Raw genomic sequence first — 23,791 nt, 5'->3', positions numbered from 1 at the left:
TCGGGCATCAGCCCTTCTTCAGGAATGAGGAAAGTGTGCCTAAGATAAAAGGTAGTGAGGAGGGACTTGGGGGAGGGGCATTGGAAATGCGATAAGTGGAAGGAGGTAAAGGTGAGGGTGATAAGCCGGAGTGGGGGTGGGGGCGGAGAGGTCAGGAAGAAGATTGCAGGTTAGGAAGGTGGTGCTGAGTTCGAGGGTTGGGACTGAGACAAGGTGGGGGGAGGGGAAATGAGGAAACTGGAGAAATCTGAGTTCATCCCTTGTGGTCGGAGGGTTCCTAGGCAGAAGATGAGGCGCTCTTCCTCCAACTGTCGTGTTGCTATGGTCTGGCGATGGAGGAGTCCAAGGACCTGCATGTCCTTGGTGGAGTGGGAGGGGGAGTTGAAGTGTTGAGCCACGGGGTAGTTGGGTTAGTTGGTCCGGGTGTCCCAGAGGTGTTCTCTGAAACGTTCCGCAAGTAGGCGGCCTGTCTCCCCAATATAGAGGAGGCCACATCGGGTGCAGCGGATGCAGTAAATGATGTGTGTGGAGGTGCAGGTGAATTTGTGGCGGATATGGAAGGATCCCTTGGGGCCTTGGAGGGAAGTAAGGGGGGAGGTGTGGGCGCAAGTTTTGCATTTCTTGCTGTTGCAGGCGAAGGTGCCGGGAGTGGAGGTTGGGTCGGTGGGGGGTGTGGACCTGACGAGGGAGTCACAGAGGGAGTGGTATTTTCAGAACGCTGATAGGGGAGGGAAGGGAAATATATCCCTGGTGGTGGGGTCCGTTTGGAGGTGGCGGAAATGACGATGGATGATGCGATGTATATGGAGGTTGGTGGGGTGGTAGGTGAGGACCAGTGCGGTTATGTCCTAGTGGTGATTGGAGGGGCGGGGCTCAAGGACAGAGGAGCGGGAAGCGGAGGAGATGCGGTGGAGAGCATCGTCGACTACTTCTGGGGGGAAATTGCGGTCTTTGAAGGAGGAGGCCATCTGGGTTGTTCGGTATTGGAACTGGTCCTCCTGGGAGCAGATGCGGCAGAGACAAAGGAATTGGGAATATGGGATGGCGTTTTTACAGGGGGCAGGGTGGGAGGAGGTGTAGTCTAGGTAGCTGTGGGAGTCGGTCGGTTTATAGTAAATGTCCATGTTGATTCGGTCGCCCGAGATAGAAATGGAGAGGTGCAGGAAGGGGAGGGAGGAGTCTGAGACGGTCCAGGTAAATTTGAGGTCGGGGTGGAAGGTGTTAGTAAAGTGGATGAACTGTTCAACCTCCTCATGGTAGCATGAGGTAGTGCCGATACAGTCATCGATGTAGCGGAGGAAAAGGTGGGTGGTGGTGCCAGTGTAGGTGCGGAAGATGGATTGTTCCACATATCCTATGAAGAGGCAGGTTTAGCTGGGGCCCATGTGGGTGCCCATGGCTACTCCTTTGGCTTGGAGGAAGTGGGAGGATTGGAAAGAGAAGTTGTTCAGAGTGAAGACCAGTTCAGTCAGTCGAAGGAGGGTGTCAGTGGAAGGGTACTGGTTGGTACGGCGGGAAAGGAAGAAGTGGAGGGCTTTGAGTCCTTCGTGATGGGGGGATGGAGTATAGGGACTGGATGTCCATGGTGAAGATAAGGGCGTTGGGGACTGGGGAAGCGAAAATCATGGAGGAGGTGGAGGGCATAGGTGGTGTCCCGAATGTAGATGGGAAGTTCTTGGACTAAGGGGGACAGGACCGTGTCGAGGTATGCAGAGATGAGTTCGGTGGGGCAGGAGCAGGCTGAGACAATGGGTCGGTCGGGGCAGTCAGGTTTGTGGATTTTGGGCAGGAGGTAGAAACGGGCGGTGCGGGGTTGTGGGACTATGAGGTTGGAGGCGGTGGAGGACACCACCACACCCTCCACCTCCTCCATGACTTTTGCTTCCCCAGTCCCCAACGCCTTATCTTCACCATGGATATCCAGTCCCTATACTCCATCCCCCCATCACGAAGGACTCAAAGCCCTCCGCGTCTTCCTTTCCCGCCGTACCAACCAGTACCCTTCCACTGACACCCTCCTTCAACTGACTGAACTGGTCCGCACTCTGAACAACTTCTCTTTCCAATCCTCCCACTTCCTCCAAACCAAAGGAGTAGCCATGGGCACCCGCATGGGCCCCAGCTATGCCTGGCTCTTCACAGGATATGTGGAACAATCCATCTTCCGCAGCTACACTGGCACCATCCCCCACCTTTTCCTTCGCTACATCGATGACTGTATCGGCGCATCCTCATGCTCCCATGAGGAGGTTGAACAGTTCATCCACTTTACTAAACCTTCCACCCCGACCTCAAATTTACTTGGACCGTCTCAGACCCCTCCCTCCCCTTCCTGCACCTCTCCATTTCTATCTCGGGCGACCGAATCAACATGGACATTTACTATAAACCGACCAACTCTCACAGCTACCTAGGCTACACCTCCTCCCACCCTGTCCCCTGTAAAAACGCCATCCCATATTCCCAAATCCTTCGTCTCCGCTGCATCTGCTCCCAGGAGGACCAGTTCCAATACCAAACAACCCAAATGGCCTCCTTCTTCAAAGACCGCAATTTCCCCCCAGACATGGTCAACGAAGCTCTCCACCGCATCTCCTCCACTTCCCGCTCCTCTGTCCTTGAGCCCCGCCCCTCCAATCGCCACCAGGACAGAACCCCACTGGTCCTCACCTACCATCCCACCAACCTCCATGTACAGCGTATCATCCGCCGTCATTTCCGCCACCTCCAAACAGACCCCATCACCAGGGATATATTTCCCTCCCCTTCAGCGTTCTGAAAATACCACTCCCTCCGTGACTCCCTAGTCAGGTCCACACCCCCCACCAACCCAACCTCCACTCCCGGCACCTTCCCTTGCAACCGCAAGAAATGCAAAACTTGCGCTCACACCTCCCCCCTTACTTCCCTCCAATGCCCCAAGGGATTCTTCCATATCTGCACAAATTCACCTGCACCTCCACACACATTATTTACTGCATCCGCTGCACCCGATGTGGCCTCCTCTATATTGGGGAGACAGGCCGCCTACTTGCGGAACGTTTCAGAGAACACCTCTGGGACACCCAGCCCAACCACCCCGTGGCTCAACACTTCAACTCCCCCTCCCACTCCACCAAGGACATGCAGGTCCTTGGACTCCTCCATCGCCAGACCATAGCAACACGACAGTTGGAGGAAGAGCGCCTCATCTTCTGCCTAGGAACCCTCCAACCACAAGGGATGAACTCAGATTTCTCCAGTTTCCTCATTTCCCCTCCCCCCACCTTGTCTCAGTCCCAACCCTCGAACTCAGCACCACCTTCCTAACCTGCAATCTTCTTCCTGACCTCTCCGCCCCCACCCCGGCCTATCACCCTCGCCTTATCACCCTCACCTTAACCTCCTTCCACTTATCGCATTTCCAACGCCCCTCCCCCAAGTCCCTCCTCCCTACCTTTTATCTTAGCCTGCTTGGCACACTTTCCTCATTCCTGAAGAAGGGCTCATGCCCGAAACATCAATTCTCCTGCTCCTTGGATGCTGCCTGATCTGTTGCGCTTTTCCAGCAACACATTTTCAGCTCTGATCTCCAGCATCTGCAGTCCTCACGTTCTCCTAACTGAAACTTGCTCCAAACATGGTCACAAATCTCATTTTCCAATTTTAAATTAACTGTTATACCTTTCACTGCACAGAATGCAGCAGCCTTGGATCTGCTCCCTTCAGAGGGATTTGACTGATCCATCCCCAACTCTCCCATCCCTGAAAGTCCTCCACTACTGCACAGTTCAATTCCCTCACCAGCTAATATTGCCATGATGGCCCCAGCTTCTCAAGCTCACTCTTCCCTGAGGCATGGTGACCTCTGGTTAAACTCAGCACCAGTCATTTTTCTTGAATGAGACCAGTTCTCTGGAACTACAGCAAATTTATCTTTACATTATTGGTTTACAGGATGCCTTGCTGTAACTGTACAGGGCCTTAGTGTGACCACATCTGGAGTACTGAGGGCAGTTTTTCTCCCCTTATCTGAGGAAGCATGTTCTGATTATAGAAGAAGTGCATAAAAGCTTTACCAGACTGCTTCTTGGGATGGCATTAACATATGAAGAGAGACCAGATGGGTTGGGACTGCATTCACTAAATTTGGATGAAGGGCACAATTTAATAGAAACCAATAGAACTAGACATGGTAAACACAGGAAGGGTGTTCCTGATGACTAGTGAGTCCAGAATTAGGGATCACAGTTAAATGTTATTGCCCAAGCCATTTAGGACTCAGATGAAGTGAAAAATGTTCATCCAGAGAGAATGATGAGCAATGAGTGAGGTGATGGTTGTGATTACCACCTCACTAGAGAGGAAGAAAAGGACAACCAACTCCCATTCCTAGACGTGATGGTACAGAGAACACCGAACGGAGAATTCACCACAAAGGTTTACAGGAAAGACACACACACAGACCAAGTCCTGAACTACGAAAGCAACCACCCCAACACACATAAAAGGAGTTGCATCAAGACACTGTTCAAAACAGCCACAACACAATGCAGTACACCAGAACTGCAAAAAGAGGAAGAACACTTCTACGATGTATTCGCCAAAAACAGATTCCCTTAGGCATCTGTTGATGAAATTGTGGGGGTAAGACAACGGAATGAGGACATGCCCCAACCCAAAGGACTAGCCACACTACCATACATCAGGAGCATTTCTGAACTGACAGCCAGACTACTGCGACCACTAGGACTCATAACAGCACACAAACCAACAGCCACTCTCAGACAACAACTCACCAGGACAAAGGACCCAATACCCAGCATGAGCAAATCCAACGTAGTGTACAAAATCCCATGCAAGGACTGCACAAAACACTACATAGGACAAACAGGAAGACAGCTAATGATCCGTATGCATGAACACCAACTAGCCACGAAACGACACGACCAGCTATCCTTAGCCACACACGCAGATGGTAAGCAACATGAGTTCGACTGGGACAACACTACTATTATAGGACAAGCCAAACAGAGAACAGCCAGGGAATTCCTAGAGGCACGGCACTCATCCACAGATTCTATCAACAAACATATCGACCTGGACCCAATATACCAGTCACTGCAGCGGACAGCTGGAACTGACAACCGGAAGTGGCAGAGACAAACCACTATAAATGCCGGAGGAAACATCACAGAAGCGCTTCACAGGAGGCTCCCAAGCACTGAGGATGTCACCTAGACAGGGGACGAAACATCTGCAACACAAATTCCCAGCTTGGCGAACAGAACCACAACAACGAGCACCCGAGCTACAAATCTTCTCCCAAAGGTTGTGATTACTGCAGGTCAGTCATCTCAAATTGAGGATGTGACTGCAAAGATTCCTCAGGCTAGTGTCCCGGGCCTAACCATCTTCAGCTGCTTCATCAATGACCTTCCCTCCATCCTAAGGTCAGAAGTGGGGATGTTTGGCAATGATTGCAATGTTCAGCACCACTTGCAACTCCTCAGAAACTGAAACTGTCCATGTTCAAATGAACAAGATGTGAACAAAGCAAGGATTGGGCTGACAAGTGGCAAGTATCATTCACACCACACAGGTGCCAGGCTATGACCATCACTAACAAAAGACAACCTAACAACCTTGACATTCAATGGTGTTACCATCACTGAATTCCCCAACTATCAACATCCTTAGGTTTACCATAGACCAGAAAACCAACTGGACTCACCACATAAACACTGTGGCTGTAAGAGCAGGTCAGAGGCTAGGAATATTGTGGTGAGTCACTCACCTCCTGACTCCCCAAAGCCTGTCCACCATTAAGGCACAAGTCAGGAGGGTGATGGAATACTCCCCACTTGCCTGGATGGATGCAGACCCACCAAAACTCAAGAAGCTTGACACCATCCAGAACAAAGCAGCCCACTTGATTGGCACCACATCCACAAGCATTCATACCTTCCATCACTGACGCTTAGTAACAGCGGTGTGTACTGCAGAAGTTCAAAAATCCCCTTAGCACCTTCTGAAACCAAAACCACAACCATCTGGAAGGACAAGCGCAATAGATACATGGGAACACCGCCCCCTGCAAGTTTCCCTCCAAGCCATTCACCATCCTGACTTGGAAATATATCGCCGTTCCTTCAGTGTCACTGGGTCAAAACCTTAGAATTCCCTCCCTCAGGGCATTGTGGGTCAACCCACAGCAGGTGGACTGCAGCGGTTCAAGAAAGCAGCTCACCTCCTCCTCAAAGGCAACTACAGTCGGGCAATAAATGCTGGCCCAACCAGTGACGCCCACATTCCACAAATCAATATTAAAAAAAATCATTAATTTCTTTGATATTTTCTAGATTCTTTTTGTTAGTGCTCCAAACCAAAAGGGTTTTTTGCCAATTTAGCTGGGTAGTTTTTGTCAGTATTAGACCACCCAGAACAAGGTCTGATATTTGTTCCCTTCCTTGGTAAGCAGTAAGAAAGCTATATTGCACATGGGGAAGGTATTGGCCTAGTGGTAATGTGGTGAAATATAATTTCAATGAAATAAAAATGTTTGAATGACAACCGTTTCACTACTGATGAAATCCACCTGGTTCATTAATGTCTTCTCAGGAAGGAGGTCTGTTGTCCTTACCTGCTGTGGCCTACAGACCCACAGCTACTGCCTCAGGGCAATTTGGAATTGTCAATAAATACTAGTCTAGTCAGTGACACCCACATCCCATCAACAAATATAAAAATGTCAAATTCTTCTCCTTTCCTCCATCAGCACTGTACTTTCTCGGTCTGTATTAGATGAATTAAAGTCTCTAATCTTACTGCTCTAGTTTTGTTAGAGACCTTTGAAGTTGACCGACAAATTGTGCTCATCTTTCTCACTACTGAGAACTCAATAACGATTCCCAGTAACGTAACAATTCCCCCTTGAGTCCTTACCACAAGTCAATCAGATCTAGAATCAATGAAACAGGGCCCAGTTTAAACGCTTGCAAAAGGAATCTGTACATATTTTAACTTCTGTGGGTTTCTACTGGGTGCACGGATTTCTTCCCACAGTCCCGCAGGTTAGGTGGATTGGCCATGTTAAATTGTCTGTAGAGTTACAAGGATAGGATAGGGGGATGCATCTGGGTGGAATAATCTTGAGGGTTGGTATGAACTCGATAGGCTGAATGGCCTCTGACTGTACTGTAGGGATTCTATGGGGACAAGATGAAATGCTTTAATTTCTTGTCTTCTTTCAGCAAAGTTTAATGTCTGTACCACCAGGCAATTACTTATTTGGTTTTCAATTTATTTCTCTATATCAGGTGCAGCAAAGTGCAGGAACATATTCAAAGTGGATCAGAGATGTACCTTGAGGCAGGCACATCGGCTACTAAAGTCTGTGAATGTGGGGTGTGTATGACCCTGAGATGTTGGTGCCCAGTGTCCAATACAGAGGTCGTTTGGAGCAAACTTTGAACTGAAATTGTAATGTACCCAATCTGACTTCCATGTCAAGAATTCTTGGCACCTCAGCAACAAATACTGACCAAAGCAGTAATGGCAATATGCCCTTGAAATGTTTTTTAAAAAGTAGAGTGTTCCCTAATACAAAAAAACCAAACACAGTGGATGCTGAAAATCTGCAACAAAAACAAAATGCTGGAGAAACTCAGCAAGTCTGGCAACATCTGTGGAGACCAAAAATATTAAGTCTGTTTCTCCACAGACACTGACAGATCTGAGTTTCCCCAGCACTTTCTCAGCACTGCACTGGAGTGTTAGCCTGGATTTCATGCTCAAGCCTATACAGCAGGACTCAAATCCATAAAATTCTGACTCAGAAGCATGCGGCATCCTTACTGAGCCACTCAGAAATAGGTTTCAGAGCTAATTATTTAGTTGAGAGGTTTTTACTCAAGACTAATCAGTGACAACCAGTGCACTGGAATTAAGAGGCTCTAATCTGTATGCAATACTTTGTCTGAACTGTTGTTACCAAGGTATGTTCTTCATCAGATCTGTTCAAAGATAAGAACTAGCAGTAGACAATTTGGGCCATCAGGTTTGCTCCACCAATAATATCATGGCTGAGCTGATTGTAGCCTTGAGTCCCATTTTCTGCCTGTCCTCCATTATCCTTGATTCACTGTTAGCCAATTAATCTTCTGAACACAGCCTCAAGCATCAATGATTCAGCCTCAACTGTTCTCTGGGGAACAGAAACCCACACATTCAGAAAATCTCTGCCAAGTCAGTCTTAAAATGGATGACTATTTTGAAACCATGATCCCTGTTCTAGGTTTCCTCACAAGGTAAAACATCCTCAACCCTGTTGAGCCCACTCAGATTCTTATTAAGACCATTACTCATCCTTCTAAAATCCAACAAACATTGGCTCAAACTGCTGAAGATTTCCCCACAGGGAAACAGCTTTATCTCCGGAATCAGCTGACTGAACCTCCTTTGAACTGCTTCCAATGCAGAATATCCCTTCTAACGAGAGGAGACCAAAACTGACAGCAAACATCACCTTTATTTTTTAAGAAAAAGGATCACAGAAGTGTAGGCTGGAATGAAAGAACTGTCACTCCAAATAAGGTGCAGGTATGTCCCAAAGGCAATTTTAATTATGGAGGACTGATAAATATTGGAAATTGATTGAACGTCCTGTGATATAGTTGACTTTCTCAGTCTGAACAGAGTGAAGGTCAACCTCACCACCGGACAGCCATTGAAGAGCTATCTAAAGTACCTCTTATCCAGCCCATTTACCCAGAACTTTAATAACCTCACTGACCTTGGTTTGTGATTCACATCCTTCACGAACCAGCCACTGCCTTTACTCTTTTCCGCCAAAGAACTGCATTTCCTCACTGGCGATGGAGTCCGGGATCTCTTGCTTTCGGAATCTTTGCTCTCACTTCCAAAGGGGAAAATGCTGGCCTTCTTAGTCTCATCTGGGATGTTCTTTGTTGGCTCGACGGTGGAGATAATGGGAGCAGCAGCATGAATAGGCTTGGGACTCCATGTGCTTTTGACTTCCTCCTTCTTCTGACTGTCTCCAGTCAGGACGGGAGCACCTTCTTCATCAGCCACTCTGATGACTGGAGGGATCAGCCTGGCCTCCATCTTTGTTGTGTCCCTGGATGTCACCTCAGGCTCATCCAGGGAAGGTGGCCAAGGAGGGGGGTCTTTCTTGCTTGCAATATCCTGGGAGGAATGGGACAGGGACATCAATTCTGGGAATAAATTAGGTGGTGATTTGGAGGCAGGCTCCTCACTGTAGATGTGGCTCCCATTGATGCAGAGCGATGACCTGGACAATGGGCTTGTCTTTGGTGCAAGGCCTTTGATGTTGGGTACATTCGTCTGGCCAACCTCGTCACTAAGAGCCCTCTTGTGCGTCATTTTCTTAGGTAAGGACGGATTGTCATCGACTGACCAGGAAAGAGAAACAAAAATGCAACAACTCAATTTGTATTCAGACAGTAATCCTAGAGCTCATGTTTTATTTCAGTCGGGCAAAACACACTGAATCTCACCACGTACCTGAACACAACCAATTATACCACACCATACTACAGAACACTGCAAGAGGCTAGACAATAAATTGAGAGTTCTAGTTCACAATTTTGCATCATCATCAGCCATGGGTGAGCTCCCAGAAGAGTGGAGGGTAGCGAATGTTGTGCCCTTATTCAAGGAGGGTCGCAAAGAAAAACCTTGGAGCTAGAGATGAGTAAACTTGATACCTGTGGTAGGTAAGTTACTTGAGAAGGTTGTGAGTGATAAGATATCCATGCATTTGGAAAGACAGGGTTTGATTAGGAGTAGTCAGCATGGCTTTATGCATGGGAGATCATGCCTCACAAATTTGTTCGAGTTCTTTGGTGACATGACCAGGAAGGTTGACGAGGGCAGGGCAGTAGACGTAGTCGATATGGATTTCAGTTAAGGCCTTTGATAAGGTTCTACGTGATAGGCTGCTCTGAAAGGTTAGATCACATGGAATCCAAATTATGTAAATTGGATACATAATTGACTTGATGGTAGGAAGCAGAGGGTAATAGTGGAAGGATGCTTGTCGGACTGGAGGCCTGAGATGAGTGGAATATCTCAGAGGTCGGTGCTGGGCCCATTGCTGTTTAATATGGTGTGGATGAGAATGTACAAGGCATGATGAGTAAGTTTGGAGATGACTCTAAAATAGGAGGTATCATTGGACAGTGAAGAAGCTTATCAGAAATTGCAGCAGAACCTGGATGAGCTGGGGAACTGGGCCGAGAAACTGCAGACAGAGTTTAATACAGATAAGTGTGAGGTCTTGTATTTTGGAAAATCACACCAAGGTCGGAGTTTCATGACGAATGGAAGAGACCTTAAGGAATGCAGTGGAACAGAGGGACTTTGGAGTCATAGGTAGACTGGGCAGTGAAGGCGGCTTGTGGTACACTGGCCTTCATCAGTCAGGGCAGTAAAAACAATGACTGCAGATGCTGGAAACCAGATTCTGGATCAGTGGTGCTGGAAGAGCGCAGCAGTTCAGGCAGCATCCAAGGAGCTTCGAAATCGACGTTTCGGGAAAAAGCCCTTCATCAGGAATAAAGGCAGAGAGCCTGAAGTGTGGAGAAATAAGCTAGAGGGTGGGGGGTGGGGAGAAAGTAGCATAGAGTACAATAGGTGAGTGGGGGAGGGGATGAAGGTGATAGGTCGGGGGTGGGGGGAGGGTGGAGTGGATAGGTGGAAAAGAAGATAGGCAGGTGGGACAAGTCACGACAAGTCATGGGGACAGTGCTGAGCTGGAAGTTTGGAACTAGGGTGAATTGGGGGAAGGGGAAGTGAGGAAACTGTTGAAGTCCACATTGAAAGCCTGGGGTTGAAGTGTTCCGAGGCGAAAGATGAGGCGTTCTTCCTCCAGGCGTCTGGTGGTGAGGGAATGGCGGTGAAGGAGGCCCAGGACCTCCATGTCCTTGGCAGAGTGGGAGGGGGAGTTGAAATGTTGGACCACAGGGCGGTATGGTTGATTGGTACGGGTGACCCGGAGATGTTCCCTAAAGCGCTCTGCTAGGAGGCGCCCAGTCTCCCCAATGTAGAGGAGACCGCATCGGGAGCAACGGATACAATAAATGATATTAGTGGATGTGCAGGTAAAACTTTGATGGATGTGGAAGGCTCCTTTAGGGCCTTGGATGGAGGTGAGGGAAGAGGTGTGGGCGCAGGTTTTGCAATTCCTGTGGTGGTAGGGGAAGGTGCCAGGATGGGAGGGTGGGTTGTAGGGGTGCGTGGACTTGACCAGGTAGTCACGGAGGGAACGGTCTTTGCGGTAGACGGAAAGGGGTGGGGAGGGAAATATATCCCTGGTGGTGGGGTCTTTTTGGATGTGGCGGAAATGTCGGTGGATGATTTGGTTTATGCGAAAGTTGGTAGGATGGAAGGTGAGCACCAGGGCGTTCTGTCCTTGTTACGGTTGGAGGGGTGGGGTCTGAGGGCGGAGGTGCGGGATGTGGACAAGATGCACTGGAGGGCATCTTTAACCACATGGGAAGGGAAATTGTGGTCTCTAAAGAAGGAGGCCATCTGGTGTGTTCTGTAGTGGAATTGATCCTTCTTGGAGCAGACACAGTGGAGGCAGAGGAATTGGGAATACGGGATGGCATTTTTGCAAGAGGTAGGGTGGGAAGAGGTGTAATCCAGGTAGCTGTGGGAGTCGGAGGGTTTGTAAAAAATGTCAGTGTCAAGTCGGTCGTCACTAATGGAGATGGAGAGGTCCAGGAAGGGGAGGGAGGTGTCAGAGATGGTCCAGGTAAATTTAAGATCAGGGTGGAATGTGTTGGTGAAGTTGATGAATTGCTCGCGGGAGCACGAGGTGGCGCCAATGCAGTCATCAATGTAGCAGAGGAAGAGGTGGGGAGTGGTGCCGGTGTAATTACGGAAGATCAACTGTTCCACATAGCCAACAAAGAGACAGGCATAGCTGGGGCCCATACGTGTGCCCATGGCTACCCCTTTGGTCTTTCCACATCCAGCAACTCCACCATCAGACCTCACCCCTCCAACCGTAACAAGGACAGAACGCCCCTGGTGCTCATCTTCCACCCTACCAACCTTCGCATAAACCAAATCATCCGCCGACATTTCTGCCACCTCCAAAAAGACCCTACCACCAGGGATATATTTCCCTCCCCACCCCTTTCCGCCTACCGCAAAGACCGTTCCCTCCGTGACTACCTGGTCAGGTCCACACCCCCCTACATCCCACTCTCCCATCCTGGCACCTTCCCCTGCCACCGCAGGAAGTGCAAAACCTGCGCTCACACCTCTTCTCTCACCTCCATCCAAGGCCCTAAAGGAGCCTTCCACATCCAAAGTTTTACCTGCACATCCACTAATATCATTTATTGTATCCGTTGCTCCCGACGCGGTCTCCTCTACATTGGGGAGACTGGACGCCTCCTAGCAGAGCACTTTAGGGAACATCTCTGGGACACCCGCACCAATCAACCACACTGCCCTGTGGCCCAACATTTCAACTCCCCCTCCCACTCTGCCGAGGACATGGAGGTCCTGGGCCTCCTTCATCACCGCTACCTCACCACCCGATGCCTGGAGGAAGAACGCCTCATCTTCCGCCTCAGAACACTTCAACCCCAGGGCATCAATGTGGACTTCAACAGTTTCCTCACTTCCCCTTCCCTCACCTCACCCCAGTTCCAAACTTCCAGCTCAGCACTGTCCCCATGACTTGTCCGAACTTGTGCTACCTGCCTATCTTCTTTTCCACCTATCCACTCCACCCTCCCCCCTGCCCCCGACCTATCACCTTCATCCCCTCCCTCACTCACCCATTGTACTCTATGCTACTTTCTCCCCACCCCCACCCTCCTCTAGCTTATCTCTCCACGCTTCAGGCTCTCTGCCTTTATTCCTGATGAAGGGCTTTTGCCCGAAACATCGATTTTACTGCTCCTCGGATGCTTCATCAGTCAGGGCACTGAGTATAGAAGTTGGGAAATTATGTTGCAATTGTCCAAGATGTTGGTGAGGTTGCACTTGGAATATTGTGTTCAGTTTTTGTCACCTTGCTATAGGAAGGATGTTATTAAACTGGAAAGAGTGCAGAAGAAATTTACAAGAATGTTGCCAGGACTGAACGGCTTTAGTTATAGGGAGAGGTTGGACAAGCTTTTCTTTAGAGTGAAAGAGACAAAGGGGGGAATCTTATAGGAGTGTATAAATCATAGCATTGATAGGGTGAATGCACTCATTCTTTTTCCAGGACTGGGGAATCAAGACCTAGAGGGCATCAATTTAAGGTTAGAGGGGAAAGAATAAAAGGTAATCTGAGGGTCAACCTTTGTACACAGAGAGTGGTATGCATATGGAATGAGCTGACAGAGGAAGTGGTTGAGACAGATACATTAACATTTAAAAGGCATTTGGACAAATACATGGATAGGAAAAGATTAGAAGGATATAGGCCAAATGCAGGGAAATGGGGTTAGCGTTGATGGACATTTTGGTTGGCATGGACCAGTTTGTCCAAAGTCTGGTCTCTGTGCTGTAGGACCTGTGCAAATTTTAGATCTAAGATAGAGGACAGGAAAAATTTCTGGCTGTAATAGGCTGCTCCTTTTTTGAGGTATTTTAGGTGTTGGAGTTGATTTCCTTGAATTCCAGGAGCAGCAATTACTGTTTTATATGCTGTCGCATTGTTTTGGAACTTTGGAGAGAAAAGAAAAGTCAAAACAACAGCACTTTTAAAAGGGAGAGGAGGAACAGACAAAGGCAACACATGGTTTGTGCAGGAGAGAGACGAAGACAACCACACTGCTAACTGACACAGCAGTGAACCTGCACAGTTACTGCCTTTGTATCACTGGATTCAGAGTGCGTCTAGGAAAATTAACAGAGTAATTCACTATTGACCTTGGAGGAACCTTTTTGGGAGAGGTCACAGCACAGAAACAGATAAGTGAATAGTTTTAAGTATAGTCTTGCTGTAAATCTACAATAGTGAGTAGAGTGAATTCTTTCTAGATTACATGTTTTATTGAGATATGTCTCTTGATTAAACTTAAAAATGTAAGTCATAAGTATTACGTTAGCCTGGAGCAGTGTTTTGTAGAGGAATAAGACGGTGCTGTTTTCTGGGTCTGTAGGTTGAAAGCAGCAAAAATAGCCTTAAGTAGAGTGATATGCTCTTCTTGTCAGATGTGGGAGTTTAGGGTTGAGAGTCCGATCAGATCGAATGGATCGACTGGAGCGACAGATAGAGGCAATGAGGAATGTACAAGACCAAGGAGATGTGATAGAAGGTTGGTATAGGAAGGGAAAAAAATTTGCTGATACAGTCACATAAGATGGGTTAACTCCAGGAAAGGTAAGAGAGCTCGGCAGGTAGTGCAGGAGTCTTCTGTGGCCATTTCAACAAGTATGCAGTTTTGCAAAATGTAGGGAGTGATGGACTCTGAGGGAACGTAGCACAAACAACCAAGTTTCTGGTATCGAGACTGGCTTTAATCCAATGAGGGGTACAGCAGGTTCCAAGAGATCGATTGTGAGAGGGGAGTCTCTAGACTGAGGCACAGACAGACGTTTCTGTGGCTAGCAGCGAAAAATCAGAATGGTGTGTTGCCTCCCTGGTGCCAGGATCATGGATATCTCAGAGAGGGTGTAGAATGTTCTCAAAGGGGAGAGGGACCAGCAGGAGATCATTGCACATATTGAAATTAACGAATTAGGAAGGAAAGGGAAAAAGGACGAGATTCTAAAGGGAGAATATAGGAAATTAGGCAGGAACTTTAAAAAGAGGTCCTCAAGGGTAGTCATATCTAGATTATTCCTGTTGGGACGAGCCAGTAGGGTAGGTATAGGAGGCTAAAGCAGATGAATGCGTGGCTGAGGAGCTGGTGTATGGGAGAAGGATTCATATTTTTGAATCATTGGAATCTCTTCTGGGGTAGAAGTGACCTATATAAGGAGGATGGATTTCACCTGAATTGGAAAGGCACTAATATGCTGGCAGGGAGATTTGCTAGAGCTGCTCGGGAGGATTTAAATGAGTAATGAGTAATGGGACCCAGGGAGATAGTGAGGAAAGAGATCATCTGAGGCTGGTACTGTAAAGGAAAGAAGCAAGTCAAACAGTCTTAGGGCAGGCAGGGACAAAGCAGAGAACAAGGTAGGACTAATAAATTAAACTGCATTTATTTCAATGCAAGAAGCCTAACAGGGAAGGCAGATGAACTCAGGGCATGGTTAGGAACATGGGACTGGGATATCACAGCAATTACAGAAACGTGGCTTAGGGATGGGCAGGACTGGCAGCTTAATGTTCCAGGATACAAATGCTACAGGAAGGATAGAAAGGGAGGCAACAGAGGAGGGGGAGTGGCATTTTTGATAAGGGATAGCATTACAGCTGTACTGAGGGAGGATATTCCCGGAAATACATCCAGGGAAGCTATTTGGGTGGAACTGAGAAACAAGAAAGAGATGATCACCTTATTGGGATTTTATTATAGACCCCCTAACAGTCAGAGGGAAATTGAGAAACAAATTTGTAAGGAGATCTCAGTTATCTGAAAGAAGGATTTAAACTAATAAGGTGGGGAGGTGGGAACCAGGGAGATAGTGAGGAAAGAGATCAATCTGAGACTGGTACAGCTGGGAAAGGGAGCGAGTCAAACAGTCAGGGCAGGAAGGAATAAAGCAGAGAACAAGGTAGGACTGATAAATTAATTTATTTATTTCAATGCGAGAGGCCTAATAGGGAAGGCAAATACATTCAGGGCATAGTTAGGAACAGGGGACTGGAATATCATAGCAATTACAGAAACATGGCTCAGAGATGGACAGGACTGGCAGCTTAATGTTCCAGGATACAAATGCTACAGGAAGGATAGAAAGGGAGGCAAGAGTGGAATGGGAGTGTCATTTTTGATATAGGGATAGCATTACGGCTGTATTTAGGGAAGATATTCCTGGAAATACATCCAAGGTGGTTATTTGGAACTGAGAAATAAGAAAGGGATGATCACCTTATTGGGAATGTATTATCGACCCCCCCAATAGTCAGCAAGAAATTGAGAAACGAATTTATCAGGCGATCTCAGCTCTCTGTAAGAATAATAGGGTGGTTATGGTAGGGGATTTTAACTTTCCAAACATCGACTGGGACTGCCATAGTGTTAAGGGTTTAGATGGAGAGGAATTTGTTAAGTGCATATAAGAAAATTTTCTGGTTCAGTATGTGGATGTACCGACTAGAGAAGTTGCAAAACCTGACCTACTCTTGGGAAATAAGGCAGGGCAGGTGACTGAGGTGTCAGTGGGGGAGCACTTTGGGGTCAGCGACCATAGTTCTATGAGTTTTAAAACCATGATGGGAAAGTATCTAAAAGTTGAAGTTCTAAATTGGAGAAAGGCCAATTTTGATGGTATTGGGCAAGAACTTTCAAAAGCCGATTGGGGCAGATGTTCACAGGTAAAGGGGCAGCTGGAAAATGGGAAGCCTTCAGGAATGAGATAATGAGTGTCCAGAGATAGTATCTTTCTGTCAGGGTGAAAGGGAAGGCTGGTAGGAATAGGGAAGGCTGGATGTCTGGAGAAATTGAGGTTTCGGTTAAGAAAAAGAAGGAAGTGTGTCAAGTATAGCCAGGATAGATTGAGTGAATCCTTTTAAAGGGAGAAAAGGCAGTAGGATGATACATAAAAGGGAGATCAGAAGGGCAAAAAGGGGACATGAGATAGTTTTGGCAAATAGGGTTAAGAAGAATCCAAAGGGATTTTATAAATACATTGGATTAAATTAGTTTCCCTACAGTATAGAAACAGGCCCTTCAGTACAACAAGTTCAAACTGACCCGAACAGTAACCCACCCAGATGCATTCCCCTACATTTACCTCTGACTAATGTACATAAGACTATGGCAATAGGGCATTAAGGACAATAGGGTAATTGGGGAGAGAATAGGGCCCCTCAAAGATCAGAAAGGCAACCTTTGTGTGGAGCCGCAGGAGATGGGGAAGATTCTAAATGAGTATTTTGCATCAATGTTTACTGTGGAGACAGACATGGAAGATACAGAATGTGGGGAAATAAATAGTGACACCTTGAAAAATGTCCATATTACAGAGGTAGTGGTGCTGGATGTCTTAAAATGCATAAAGTGGATAAATCCCCAGGACCTGATCAAGTGTACCCGAGAACTCTGTGGGAAGCTAGTGAAGTGATTGTTGGGCCTAGCAATTTGTATCATCGATAGCCACAGGTGAGAAGATTGGAGGTTGGCTAACTATTTAAGAAAGGTGGTAAGGACAAGCCAGGAAACTATAGACCAGTAAGCCTGACATTAGTGATAGGTAAGTTGCTGCAGGGAATCCTGAGGGACAGGATGTACATGTATTTGGAAAGGCAAGGACTGATTAGAGATAGTCAGCATGGCTTTGTGTGTGGGAAATCATATGTCATGAACTTGACTGAGTGTTTTGAGGAAGTAACCAAGAGCATTGATGAGGGCAGTGTGGTAGATGTGATCTATAAGGACTTCAGTAAGGTTCTTCATGGGAGGTTGGTTAGCAAGGTTAGAGCTCATGGAATACAAGGAGAACTAGCCATTTGGAAATAGAACTGGATTGAATGTAGAGGATAGAGGGTGGTGGTGGAGGGTTGCTTTTCAGACAGGAGGCCTGTGACCAGTGGAGTGCCACAAGGATCGGTGCTTGGTCCACTGCTTTTCGTCATATATTTAATGATTTAGATGTGAACATAGGAGGTATAGTTAGTAAGTTTGCAGATGACACCAAAATTGGAGGTGTAGTGTACAGTGAAGGTTACCTCAGATTACAATGGGATCTTGATTAGATGGGCCAACAGGTTGAGTGGCGGGATATGGGGTTTAATTTTAGATAAATGTCAGGTGCTGCATTTTGGAAAAGCAAATCAGAGCAGGACTTATACGCCTTATGGGAAGGTCCTGGGGATTGTTGCTGAACAAAGAGATCTTGGAACGCAAGTTCATAGCTCCTTGAAAGTGGAGTCACAGGTAGATAGTATAGTGAAGGCGGCATTTGGTATATTTTCCTTTATTGGTCAGAATGTTGTGTACAGTAGTTGGGAGGTCATGTTGCGGATCTTGATTAGACCACTTTTGGAATATTGTGTGCAATTCTGGTCCCCCTCCTATAGGAAGGAAGGATGTTGTGAAACTTGAAAGGGTTCAGAAAATATTTACAAGAATGTTGGCAGGGTTAGAGGATTTGCGCTATGGAGAGAGGGTGAATAGGCTGGGGCTGTTTTCCCAGGTGTGTCAGAGGCTGTGGGATGACCTTATAGGAGCTTGTAAAATCATGAGGAGAATGGATAGGATAAACAGTCAAAATCTTTTCTAGGTGGGGGGGGGGGGGAGCAGACTTACAGGGCATAGGTTTAAAGTGAGAGAAGAAAAATTTAAAACGGTCCTAAGGAGCAACATTTTCACGCAGAGGGTGGTGCGTGATGGAATGAGCTGCCAGAAGGAGGAGGCTGGTACAATGACAAGATTTAAAAGGCATCTAAATGGGTACATGAATAGGAAGGGTTTAGATATGGGCCAAGTGCTGGCAAATCGTAATGGATTAGGTTAGCATATCTGGTCAGTATGGATAAATTGGACTGAAGGGTCTGTTTCCATGCTGTACATCTCAATGACTCTAGGGGCTATCAATACAAGGAGAGTCACTAATAAATCCAGCTGGGAATTCTGGAGAAACTTCTTTTGACGGCAGTGAGAATATGAAACTTTCAGGAAACAATTGAGCTGAATCATATGGATGAATTAAGGTGGACAAGTAAGGAACAGAAGAAAGTGAGATGCTGGAGATCAGGGTCAAAAGGTGTGACGCTGAAAAGGCACAGCAGGTCAGGCAGCATCAGAGGAGCAGGAGAATCAATTTTTCGGGCATAAGTCCTTCATCAAAAACAGTAGACTATCATTACAGGGTTGGACTGAAGACTCCAGCGGAGCTTTACTCTGTATCTAACCCTGTGCTGTCTGTATCCTGGGAGTGTGCTTGATGCGGACAGTGTAGAGGCAGCCTTACTTTCAGTTTAAAAGAGTAGAAAGAGCTTTACTCTGCATCTAGGTCAATGCTGTACCTATCCTGGGAGTGTTTTGTGGGGACAGTGCAGAGTTTCACTCTACTGGATGGGTTTGATGGAGAAAGTGTAGAGTTAGCTTGACTTTTAGAATAAAGTCTACCTCACTGTGTCTGACCTCATGCTGTTCCTGTACTAGGAGTGTTTGATGGACATGGTGTTTAGGAAGCTTTACTTTCGGTTTGAAAGAGGAGAGGCAGCTTTACCCCGTGCTGTACCCACTGGGAAAGTACTATTCACTTACATCATTCTTAGTATTGGAAAGAGCTTGGTACCCCAGTTTTAAAATGCCCCTCTGTGACTGAGAGAAAAGGTTCAGTTGAAGAGAGGCTCCTTACTTGTCTCATTAAACAGAGAATGGAACCCAGACGGAGCTCCAGTGGCTTTGGGCGACGTTACTGTCACAGGCCCAGTGCTGCTGCTGACACTTTCCAGCGACTTCACACTTTGCTGGGAGCTGAGGGAGCTGTTGGACTTTGTCAGTGATGACCGATGTAATTTGGGTTTCGAGAAGAAACCCTTCTTGGGCCTCTTCTGCAGCGTCTCCTTCTCATTGAACTCCTCATCACTGATGATCTGCCCCACACTGCTCGGCACAATGGCTGACGCAGACTCGGCCATCAGAGAGTTATCGAGCTTCTTCTTGCCTTTCACCCTGTCCTTCAGTTTGCCCAGTGCTGAGCGGGGCTTCTCCTTTGAGGACAGGTCGAACATGCTGGCTGTCATGTTATTGCGCACAAACTCTATGATCACCTGAATCTCTCCTCGCTCCTTCTCTTTCTGACCAGGCTTTGAAGACAGCCTGTACCACCTGAGGAGGAAGAAGATGAGGCAACATTCAGGGCAGACTGGAATAATGATAACAGTAAACAGACAGTGGAAAGAGGCAGTGGGGCACAAAGTGCCACTTATTCATCACCTACTCTTGAACTTGCCTGGTGTAAGCCATGACTTAATAAAAACCCAAAAGAACTGTGGATGCTGTAAAGCAGAAACTAAAACAGAAATTGCTGGAAAAGCTCAGCAGGTCTGGCAGCATTTGTGGAGATAAATCAGAGTTCATATTTTGGGTCACTTGACCTGAAACGTTAACTCTGATTTTTCTCCACAGATGCTGCCAGACCTGAGCTTTTCCAGCAATTTGTTTGTCAGCCAGGTTTACCTCCCTCTCTAGGGATTGGAACACTCTCTAGTCTGACACTCGCAGTGAATTTCAAAGACAGAAATGCACTGTTGGAAACATCATGCTTCAGCTAAGCAGCGACAGAGTGACGATGTCACCAGACTGGTAATCCGGAACCCCTGGCTAATGTTCTGGGTACATGGTTCAAAACCCACCATGGCTGGTGGTGAAATCTGAATTCAATTAAAATTAAATTAGCCTAATGATCAGCATAATGATTGTCATAAAGACTCAATGATTATCATAAAGGCCTTCAGCAAATCTACATCCTTATTTGGTCTAGCATGTGACTCCAGATTGACAGCAATATAAGTCGACTCTCAACTATCTTCGAAACGGCTGACCAATCAAGTTAGTTCAGGGTGATCAAGGATGGGTAATAAACGCTGACCTCAGCAGTGGGGTCCACAATTCATGAGTGAATTTTGCTTTTCTTGGTGGACAAAACAAAACTGGATGACATGATTTGAAGAATAGCAGAAAATTTCCCCCAGTCAATATGGATCCTCCCACTTATCATATTGCAGTTTCTGGGGCCTTACAGTATACAAACTATCACGTTTCCTCCATAAAAGTGTCTAGTCAATCATAGCCAATTAAGTGTACTTTGAACATTCCAGAATGTCGAAGTATTAAAGGTGTTTTACAAATGCAACTTTCAGGTTCTTTCACTTCACTGTTTCAATTGCATCAGCTAAAGCCAGGTCCTCACAAACAACCCTCTCAGTTCTGGTATCAGAAAGTTTGGTTGAAGGTGAGAAAGAAGGTGAAACCAGATGGGTTTGATAAGTAGATTGCAGAAGCAATGTTTGTTATCAAGTATTTACCTCTCTTCTATTAAATTAATAACTTGACATTGGAACACACTGGTAATCAAATTACATTCAAAGGTAACAGTACAACTGGTCTGAAAGATGCAAGTATGCACTGACTGAGAGGCACAATATAGAACCCTTTTCTTCACTTCTTGCACGGATGTGGGCTTTGCTGGAGTAGCCAGTATTTATTACCTTTCCTTAATTGCCCTTGAGGCTACTTCAGAAGGATCAGTCACACGGTTCTAGAGTCATATGCAGACCTGATTAGGTAAGGACAGCAGATTTCATTCCAGCAGACATCAGTGTCTGCATTAATACTGAATCAGAGCCCTGGATTATCGTCTCCCAGTGGAGGAGTGAATTGTATCACTAAGCACTACACAATTTTTTTGTCACAGAAACAACTCTCTGCAACCTCATACCTGGCCTTTATACAGAAGATAAAAAAATGCTGGAAATCACAGATCAGACAGCATCCAAGGAGAGAGATCGAGCTAACATTTTGAGTCTAGATGACTCTTCATTAGAGCCTTTATACAGGTGGAAAAAGCCTTGGACACAAGTACACACACACCTTATCTAAGGTCCAATCCCTATTTTGAGAAACAAAGTTATATTTCCCCTTATACTCTATTTCTGTGTGTTGGTATGATTTTCAGAAACCGTAAAAAAACAAAAGCACCTTCTCAGAAAGTTCATAACCACCGGGGAAAGCTGCTGAGGAGTTGGAAACATTCAGAAAAATGTGTTGACACTTTCAACATCACACTTCGATCTTATGTTGTATCTACTAGTGTTTTAATTGCAGTGATTAATCATAGGAATCTCCCTGGAAAGGTAAGTTAACTATTATATTAACCATCATTGTGCCAGTGGTGTCATACATCACATTTCTCTTTCCATTGGAGAAAATGCCATAGTGCATTTCCAAATGTACAGCAAATCTGTCATATTTTGTACTGTGATTTACACTGACTTACAACTGTATCGGTTAAATAAAACCCATCGGTTTTAATCGGTTAAATATGAAAACTGAAAAGAAAATCTGCAGCTGCTTCTCCCCATTGACTGACAGCTTTGTCTGCTTTGTAACAGAAATAGGATATCGTTCTGCTCTGGCAATGTCGTTGAAAGCTTTTATTATGCCTGCTTCAATCATTATGAACATTTGGGTGGGTTTCAACAACTTATCATTGTATTAGGACAGCAGGCAGTGTATTGATCCAAAAAAACAATTGAAGCGTTTAAGAGGCTGTAATAAAAGAATATGCATTTAATGCCAGGAAGGTAGGAACAGGAGTAAGCCATTAAGCTTCTCGAAACTTCTGCACCATTCTCCTCGCACAGATGTAAATAACCCCAACTTTTCCACATTATATTCCATCAGCCACTTAGTTTGTCTAAATGCCCTTGAGACCTCTTTGAATCCATCTCACAATTTACATTCCCACCAAATTTTGGGTCCTCTACAAACTTTGGAAATCCAAATCATGGATATATATTGTGACCAGCTGAGGCTCAAATACTGATCCTATGATATCCCACTTGTCAGTTTGCCAGACTGAGAATGCCCCATTAATTCCTAATCTCTTTTCTATCTGTCAACCAATCCTCAATCCATGTGATTATGACACCCTCAATCGCATGTGCTTTAATTCTGTTTACTAACAGCCTATGTGGGATTTAAGTGAAAGTTTTTGAAAATCCAAATGCACCCCATCCCTTTGATTCCCCCAACCAATTCTGCTGTGAGTGTCCTCTAAAGTTTCATCTAAAAGTTTGTCAAAGCAGATTTCCATTTCATAAATCAACATTGATTGTCCAATCTGGCAATTATTTTCTAAACATTCAGTAATCACATTACTGATAATAGATTTCCTATCGCTGACATTAGGCTAACACATTTGTGGTTCCCTGTTTTCTATTTAACTCCTTCCTTTCTTAAACTGTGGTATTACATTGTAACCTTCCATGCTACAGGCATTGTTGCAGAATTAATGGAATTTTGACAGTTGTTTCCCCCCAGATTCAATTATACAGAGTTCACTCTGGGTGAGTGGCTGTACACAGAGGGTGTGGGAGGACACGTACAATGTGAGGATGGTTGGGAGTTGGAGGGATGAGGTTCTGGGAGCTGGGTTGCTGCACTGAAGAACTGTCATGAACCTTCTATCTGGCCCCTGTGTGCAGGCAACCCCCATCACACCCCACCAGTTCCCACAGGCTACTGTTTGGCTTGCAGAGTCACGATGAACCTGACCTCATGTGAAAAGAGGCATATTCTTGCTCATGTTACATGTGAATCCGATATGCATTTCAGTCCAACTGCCACAAGTGAATAGATTTCTCCCCTCCCCCCCTCCCAGGACGAAGAGTTGCCCAAAGAGAGGGAGTTTCACTCAAACTGACAGGGCCACTTCCGCGTTGTCAATGGGTCGAGGGTGGGGGAGGGGGAGGGAGAAGGGGCGAAACAAAAGGGGTGGAACAAAAGGGGCGGTGCACAGTTTGCAGAAAAAAAATTAAACAACATGTGAACCTCTATATCATTCAGAGGCCCCTTTGTAGGAAGCAAACAGGTCAGGCAGAGGTGGCACATCCACTGGGATACCTCCCATGGTTGAATTTCCTGCATTTCCAAAGAGTGATAACTGGTATGCGGTATGGACAATCATTGTC

The 23,791-nt window shown here is 46.3% G+C and overlaps 1 protein-coding gene across 1 annotated transcript in view; it reads right to left on the bottom strand.

The window, feature by feature from the left end:
• LOC140481577 (uncharacterized) overlaps positions 1–23,791 on the bottom strand; it is a 132,346-nt gene that overhangs the window by 48,782 nt on the left and 59,773 nt on the right. The window contains 2 exon segments of the mRNA XM_072578007.1: positions 8,774–9,413; positions 19,453–19,925. Coding sequence (XP_072434108.1) covers positions 8,774–9,413; positions 19,453–19,925 — 1,113 coding nt within the window.

This window comes from Chiloscyllium punctatum, chromosome 1 (assembly GCF_047496795.1).
Source record: "Chiloscyllium punctatum isolate Juve2018m chromosome 1, sChiPun1.3, whole genome shotgun sequence".
In the NCBI taxonomy this organism is placed as follows: domain Eukaryota; kingdom Metazoa; phylum Chordata; class Chondrichthyes; order Orectolobiformes; family Hemiscylliidae; genus Chiloscyllium; species Chiloscyllium punctatum.
The sequence above is the reverse complement of the archived record's forward strand: the minus strand, read 5'-3'. Positions and strand labels throughout refer to the sequence as shown.